This window comes from Ursus maritimus, unplaced genomic scaffold (genome assembly GCF_017311325.1).
Source record: "Ursus maritimus isolate PB19 unplaced genomic scaffold, ASM1731132v1 scaffold_7, whole genome shotgun sequence".
NCBI classification, from domain to species: domain Eukaryota; kingdom Metazoa; phylum Chordata; class Mammalia; order Carnivora; family Ursidae; genus Ursus; species Ursus maritimus.
Window position 1 is genome coordinate 54,885,108 of NW_024426885.1, and position 7,602 is coordinate 54,892,709.

The 7,602-nt window shown below is 55.9% G+C and overlaps 1 protein-coding gene across 1 annotated transcript; it reads left to right on the plus strand.

Moving 5' to 3' along the window:
- The first annotated feature begins 449 nt into the window (after window positions 1–449).
- Window positions 450–6,590, plus strand: NPFFR1 (neuropeptide FF receptor 1). The gene is made up of 4 exons (XM_040623783.1): window positions 450–468; window positions 610–1,035; window positions 4,504–4,603; window positions 5,711–6,590. Exons 1-4 carry the CDS (start codon window positions 450–452, stop codon window positions 6,588–6,590), a joined length of 1,425 nt encoding a protein of 474 aa, XP_040479717.1.
- Window positions 6,591–7,602: the final 1,012 nt, after the last annotated feature.

The window sequence follows — 7,602 nt, forward strand, 5'->3', positions numbered from 1 at the left end:
AGGGACTTTACAGAGGAGAGGGGAGGGTGAGAACCAGCAAGGGCTGCACAAGCACCGGGACTGGCAATCCCAGGAAGCTGTTAGTGCAAGGGGAGAAAGAACACAGTGTCACTCCGGCCCCCAAAGAGCTAGACTCGTGGAATAATGTCACCTAACAGGAGCTGTATCCATAAAGACAGCCCCACAGGCAGAACTGGGCCAGGCAGGGAGGGAGTCGGGAGATGAATACTGTGACATCTGTCTTTTCCAGTCCTTCAATCTCCTTCAGTGCTTTCCATTGGCTGAACCTGGTCAGAAACTAGAGGGCAAGGGAACCTGGCTGATGTAGTCCTTAGAGGTCAGCCTCTGGGGCACACAGCAGGGCTAAGAAGGATGGAGCCCAGATGGGGCGGGGGGGGGGTGGGCCATATGGACATGGAGAAGAGCCAACATTGGGAAGTGAGTTCTGGATGAGACGAGGTGAAGAAGGTATGAGATCGGGGTTTGGGTGCGGGGGGTTGAAAGTGAGCCAACATTGTAAATGAGTTCTGGATGAGACGAGGTGAAGGTATGAGATCGGGGTTTGGGTGCGGGGGGTTGAAAGTGCATCCAGTTGCCACTGAGGTTGAGCATATGATCGGGGTGCTAGGATTTGGAGCACAGTAGGGTCTCACCAGTGGCAAGAAGTCAGTCATCTCTTCTTTGTCTGGGATCCTGACCTGTATGCTCCTTTGCTTCTAGGGGAGCCCTCCCAGCCTCCTAACAGCAGCTGGCCCCCAAGCCTGAATGCGAGTCATGCCAAGGCCACCCCAGCGGTAAACCTCACCTTCTCCTCCTACTACCAGCACTCCTCAGCAGTGGCAGCCATGTTCATCGTGGCCTACGTGCTCATCTTCCTCCTCTGCATGGTGGGCAACGCGCTGGTCTGCTTCATTGTGCTCAGGAACCGGCACATGCGCACCGTCACCAACATGTTCATCCTCAACCTGGCCGTCAGCGACCTGCTGGTGGGCATCTTCTGCATGCCCACGACTCTCGTGGACAACCTCATCACTGGTGAGTGGAGGCAATGGAGGCAGAGGGAGTCAGAAATAATAGATACAATGAATTAATTATTCTCTTCGCTCCAGGCATCGGATGACTTATTCTTCCTGCGTTAACTAATCCTCACAACAATCCAATGAATTATGCGTTGTTATTATTACCCTGGTTTTGGGGGGTGGGGAAACTGATGCTCAGAGTGATGAGGGACGGGTCTGCAGTTACACAGCTGAGTGTCAAGTCCCGTGTCCTCACACCCGTATTTCTAAACACACCATTCAGTCTTACTCTCCTGGGTAGCTCCCCTGGGCAGAGCTAGAACTCACATGTCTCCTCTGAACATGGACCTAATAATCCCCTTATTTGAGTTGTTCTCCAACCAAAGAGAGGTCTGTCCTACAGGTAGTGAGCTCCCTGTCACTGAGAGTGTCTAAGTAGGGACTGGCTGGCCATTTAGCACTGACTTGGTAGAAGGGATTCAAGCAGAACTAGACCACTTGACCTCCAAATTCCTGCCTGTTCGTACTGTAACTGTTGGAAGGATCACACTACTCTTTCCCATGTGCTTTGTCTTTCTTGTTTCCAGAATAAGCTTGCACAGCCCCTGAGACTGTAGTTGGGGAAGGACTGGTTTCCAGAGCTGTGGAGATGCCTGGAGGTCTGAGCTTGCAGGCTCCGAGCTCCAAGCACCAGGTGCTTGGCTGCAGAGCCTGGACAGCTCCAGTGGGAGTGACTTACCTGACTTTGGGGCAGGGGAGTCACAGCCTGTGTTTCTATAGGTTTCAGGACCCAGGAAGTAGGGCCAGGGCATCAGCTTTCCCTCGGCGGCACTGGCTCTGCCTGGTGAGACCTTCAGTCACAGCTGGATCTCAGGTTCCACCAGGATTGCTGAGCATGAACTGCTCATCCTTCCCCTTCCCAGCACACCTAGACCCACACCTATGCATGCACGCGCACACACGCAGAAGTGCACACACCTGTAGGCACGCACATACACATGCACCAGTTAACGATGATATGGCGAAGTCCCTGGTTGGTTAAGGTGGTGTCTGCCAGCTCTTTCCACGTGCCTAAATTTAAAAAATTGTTGGAATAACACGTTTACATGGTTCAGCAGTCAAAAACTACCAAAAGGTTTCCAGAGAAAAATGTCCCTTCCATCCCAGTCGTCTGGCCTCCCAGCTTCTCCCCTGGGAGGAAATCAGTATTGCCAATTTCTTGTGTCTCTTTCCAAATGTATTTTTAGGCAAGAACAAGCAAATTACGGACATAGTGACTTCCCAAGCAGTCGGTTCTGTATCTTTACTTTTTTTTCGGCTTAAAAATATAGCATGTATATTGTAAGCAGGATTCCTTAAAATTAATTTACATGGAATTATTCCATATTAACAAATAGAAGAGTTTTTCGTTCTTTTTGCAACTGCTCAGACTTCCGTTGTATGGATGTACTAGAATTTATTTAGCCAGTCTCTTTCTGATGGTATCTAGGTTGTTTTTAACAGAATCTTCTGCAACAGAATAAACCTTCGTACAGCTATTCTTTCCTTTTTTCTTTTCTTTTCTCTTCTTCTTTTTCTTCTTCTTCTTCTTTTTTTTTTTTTGGAATGAAGGTGCAGAGGGTTGAATTATTTACATCTACTGCTCCTGGTGCTATGTGACTTCACTCTGTTGCGAAGACCCTCATTTATTTTTTATTCCTTCCCTCCTGTGGCCCTACCTCTTTACAGCTTCCCCTCCCTGCCCTATAGGCAAACATTCTACCAAACAGAACATGTGTCTTTTTTACTTGTATGCCTGCTTACAAAATGTGCATTGCATATGTGTGCACGTTTTATATTTAAACATTTTTGTCCAGGTACAAGGTAACATGCACAAAAATCCTCCTTTTTTAGCGTACAGTTCCACGGGTGTTGAGGAACATACATGGTCCCGGGGCTCCCACCACAATCAAGATAAAGAACACCGTCACCCCCCCAACCACTCCCTTGTCAGTTCTCTGGGTCGGGATTTTCCTGGTTATTCCTGTGGATCTATTGTTAATTTGTTTGGATGGTTTTGTGTTACAGAGCTCATTCTTTTCCCGACCTTTGTCACTAAGGCTTCTATTTACGTTGCCCTGCGCCCATCTCCCCTGCCCCTGGGGTAGGTGCTGCCTGCTGTGCTCCACGGGGTGCATCGGCCACATTTTACCCTCTGGTCTCCCGGGGATGGACACCCAGGTGGCCTCTACTCAGTGGCGTGCTAGAGCCAGGCTGCCGGTGTCGGTGACGTCATGGTGGTAGCAGGAACTTGGCCATGCGGGGAGATACTGGACTTGGCAAATGCTATAAGTTAGAGCTTGTTTTAGTTTAGTTTAGTTTTTGTTTTTGTGTAAGAGCTGATTTACCAGCCCACCACTGCCTCCCGCTCTCCAGCGCTAGAAACAATTGGACTATGGGGGAATGTCTCTGGGATATGAACTTGGGAGAGGACTTGCCGAATCAGGGAATTTGCACATACCCAGCTTTCCAAAACAGAATCAGGCTGCTTTCCATGGTGCTGTTGGCTTTCTGTGATGTTTAAACTCCCCAGCACCCACACCAAACTCTTACACTTACCCATAGTGATTTAGGGGCCAAGAGACTGGAGACCAATTCATCTCCCCTCAGCTTTCTCATCTGTGAAAAGGAGATCACACTGGGGTTGTTGGGAGGATGGGATGAGACAGTGCCTGGCACTCAGTAAGTGTGCAGGCAGAAAGGTAACTGGGGGTGGCTGCTGGGGAAGGGGGCCCCAGCCTCCTGTAGCCAGGCACAACAGACGAGAACAGGTAGGACCCCCAGACCTAGAGGGGCAGTGATACCAGGCAGAGACCAACACATGGCCTCAAAGAACCAAGATGTAGATCCCGCTACCAGTCCTGAGGCCAAGTGGGGCCCCGGTCTCTGGACAGAGCAGAAGCCTGGGAATCAGAGCGAGACACCTGAGGGGCTAGACTTGCTTGTGTCTCCCCCACCTGGGAGTCAGGCTCGCTCTGTCCCAGTGGTTCTCAACTCTGGCTGCCACTCAGATCCCCTGGGTAGATCTGAAAAGTACTGATGTCTGCCCCACCCCCAGAGATGCTGATTGTAATTCGTCTGGCATGGGTCTGGGCACTGGGTCTTTTCAAAGGCCTCCAGTGATTCTAGTGAGTGGCCAGGGTTGAGAACTGCTGGCCTAGAACTTGAGGCAGGGCTATGGGAGCAGAAAGCCAGGCAGGTCTGGCTGGATACAAAGCTCCTGGAGAGAAATCCTTGGTCAATATAAAGACTGTCTCTCTAATGGTGAGAACTGACCACAGTGGTATAGACTGGTCAGTTCGTCATTTCTGGAAGTGTGTAAGCAGAGGATGACCACCTAGCAGGACATGGAGGAAAGATCTGAGCACAGAGGGGACTGGCTGAAATGGCCCAAGGTCTCCGGCTCTTTATGCATGAGGCACTCATTCTGTGATGGTCATTGCAGGGTGGCCCTTTGACAACGCCACGTGCAAGATGAGCGGCTTGGTGCAGGGCATGTCCGTGTCGGCTTCCGTGTTCACACTGGTGGCCATTGCTGTGGAAAGGTAAGAGGGTTCCTGGCTGGGTTATCCTTGGCGGACAGGGGCCTGGCACTAGGAAGAGCCGCCGTCCCCACTGTTGTGCTGACCAGAAGGCTGGGGCTGCATCGTGAGCCATCAAGGGGAGGGCTGTGGGGCTGGCTGCCCTCTACACTTGGGGGACCTGCAGAGAACACCACCACCTTTGTCTAGAGGCCTGGAGGCAGGTCCTGTGAAGGTTTACTAGGGATTCCTAGATCCTGTGAGAGCTTGAGGGCCTTGTTTCCTGAGCAGTACGAATCCTGCCATCCATGAGTCTGAGCAAAGAAAGTCAGTTTCAGGGTGGGAGTGGGGGGTGGGGACAGAGCGTGGCCCTGCTCCATCATTGCCCCCTTCCTACCCTCCCCCCACCTCCTTGCTGTTCCCTGGCAGCCCAGGCCTTACTAGCTCCCCATCTCCACCCTACCTCAAGCTAATTCTGGTCTCTTTCAGCCTCAGATTCCATCAGATTCTCTGATAAGCATGAGTCTGCTAAGGGAAGGGAGCCAGGGGCCAAGGAAGCTTTGCAAACACTAAAAGTGACCGGAATGCTTGTGATAGGTCCTCCTCCCCTCGTCCACCTCAGTGAGCTCTCCCACTAAGGGTTCATCTGGGCACTCTTCCCCAGAGCGTGGGAGGCAGGCAAGGATGCTGGCCAAGATGACACAGGGACGGCCGGTCCTGTAGAGTCCACACCTGAACTCCCAGGGTTTTCTGGAGAATCCCTAAACGGCTAAAAATGTTCTTTGATACACCTACCCGATCAGCCTTCTCAAGGGCAGGATGTGCAGACTGACCCTTTCGCTAGCTGCCCGCCAATCGGCCTACGCCCCCGAAGTGTGCAGACAGGACTGATTCCCACGCTGCCCGCGCTGCCTTCCCCCTCCTGGGTTTGCCTTTGTTCCTCCCCTACTGACTCCCTCGCAGGCGAGAACCAATTTGCTTGCGAAAGCCCCGAAACCGCCTGGGCGGCTCTTGGAGGCTGCCCACCGTGGCCACAGCCCGGCAGCTCCCGCCTGCGGTAGCGCCCCTCCCCGGGGACAGGGACCCCTGGCGCCGGTCCCGAGCCCGCTGGCCTTTCCTCCCCGGCCGCAGGTTCCGCTGCATCGTGCACCCTTTCCGCGAGAAGCTGACGCCGCGCAAGGCGCTGGTCACCATCGCGGTCATCTGGGCGCTGGCCCTGCTCATCATGTGCCCCTCGGCCGTCACGCTGACCGTCACGCGCGACGAGCACCACTTCATGGTGGACGCCCGCAACCGCTCCTACCCGCTCTACTCGTGCTGGGAGGCCTGGCCCGAGAAGGGCATGCGCAGGGTCTACACCACCGTGCTCTTCTCGCACATCTACCTGGCGCCCCTGGCGCTCATCGTGCTCATGTACACGCGCATCGCCCGCAAGCTCTGCAAGGCCTCGGGGCCCGCGCGCGCCGGCGGGGAGGCGGCGGCGCCAGAGGGCCGCCCAGGGGCCCGGCGCAGGGCCCGGGTGGTGCACATGCTGGTCATGGTGGCGCTGGTCTTCACGCTGTCCTGGCTGCCGCTCTGGGCGCTGCTGCTGCTCACCGACTACGGCCAGCTCAGCGAGCCGCAGCTGCGGCTGGTCACCGTGTACGCCTTCCCCTTCGCGCACTGGCTGGCCTTCTTCAACAGCAGCGCCAACCCCATCATCTACGGCTACTTCAACGAGAACTTCCGCCGCGGCTTCCAGGCCGCCTTCCGCGCGCAGCTCTGCCCGCCGCCGTGGGCCGGCCCCAGGGAGGCCTACTCCGAGCCGCCCGGCCGGCTCCTGCGCGCCCCGGTCTCCGTGGAGGTGCAGCCCAGCGACTCGGGCCTGCCCTCCGAGTCCGGCCAGAGCATCGGGGCGCCCCGGGCCGGTCGCCTCCCGCTGCGCGGTGCCCGCGTGGCCCACCACGGCTTGGCCGGGGAGGGTCCTGGCTGTGGCCAGCTGCCCCTCACCATACCCGCGTGGGATATCTGAGTGGTAGGGGGAGGGCCGGCCCTCGACCCGGGGGGCCCCGATGGGACGGCCGTGGGACGCCTGGACAGGCTAGCAGCCAGGTGTGGTGGGAGAGGGCGGTGTCACGTGCCTCCCTCTGCCCTGCAGGGCGGTGGCAGCTGCGTGAGGTACCCGCTCTGCGGCCTTCCCTCTCCCAGGGGCGGAAGGAGCCCACTTTCCGCCAAACCCTTCCTTGTGTGGCCAAGAGTGCACACACCCTCTGGCTGAATCCTCACAACGCTTTGGGAGTAGGTCTTCTTGTTCCCCCTTGTACAGATGGGAAACTGAGGCCCGGAGAGGAGGTGTGGCTAGCCTGCACTCTCAGCTGGAAATCGCTCGGGGGGAGCCTGACGTCAGTGCCTGGAGGGACCTCACCAGCCGTCTCCAGAAGGGCCCGTTGCGGTGGAGCACACCAAAATGGGCAAATCCTAATGACGCCGCTGGGGAGGAGCAACAGGCAAAGTTGTCCTGTCCATTGGATGCTTTGTGTTCGTGTCCTGGGGTCCCTTCTGTGTTACCCAGGCACCTCGGTGTCACCCTCTCCTGGGAGAACACCGTGTGCCCCTCCTCCCAACTCCCTGTAGGTTTGCTCCAAGACATGTTCTGGGCCATTCTCTCCTTTCCAGAGTCCTACAACGGGACATCACATCTCAGCAGCCACACATGGAGTGTCCGCTGCAGACACTCTGAGTTTTGCCCTTTGGGTGGGAGCCCTGAGGAAGACACCTCGGTGTCACCCTCTCCTGGGAGAACACCGTGTGCCCCTCCTCCCAACTCCCTGTAGGTTTGCTCCAAGACATGTTCTGGGCCATTCTCTCCTTTCCAGAGTCCTACAACGGGACATCACATCTCAGCAGCCACACATGGAGTGTCCGCTGCAGACACTCTGAGTTTTGCCCTTTGGGTGGGAGCCCTGAGGAAGAAGGAGGGGGCGCGGTCCTCCCTCCTCTCCTCATAGGGCCCACTGCCATCATCACCCCCCCTCCCCCCCCCC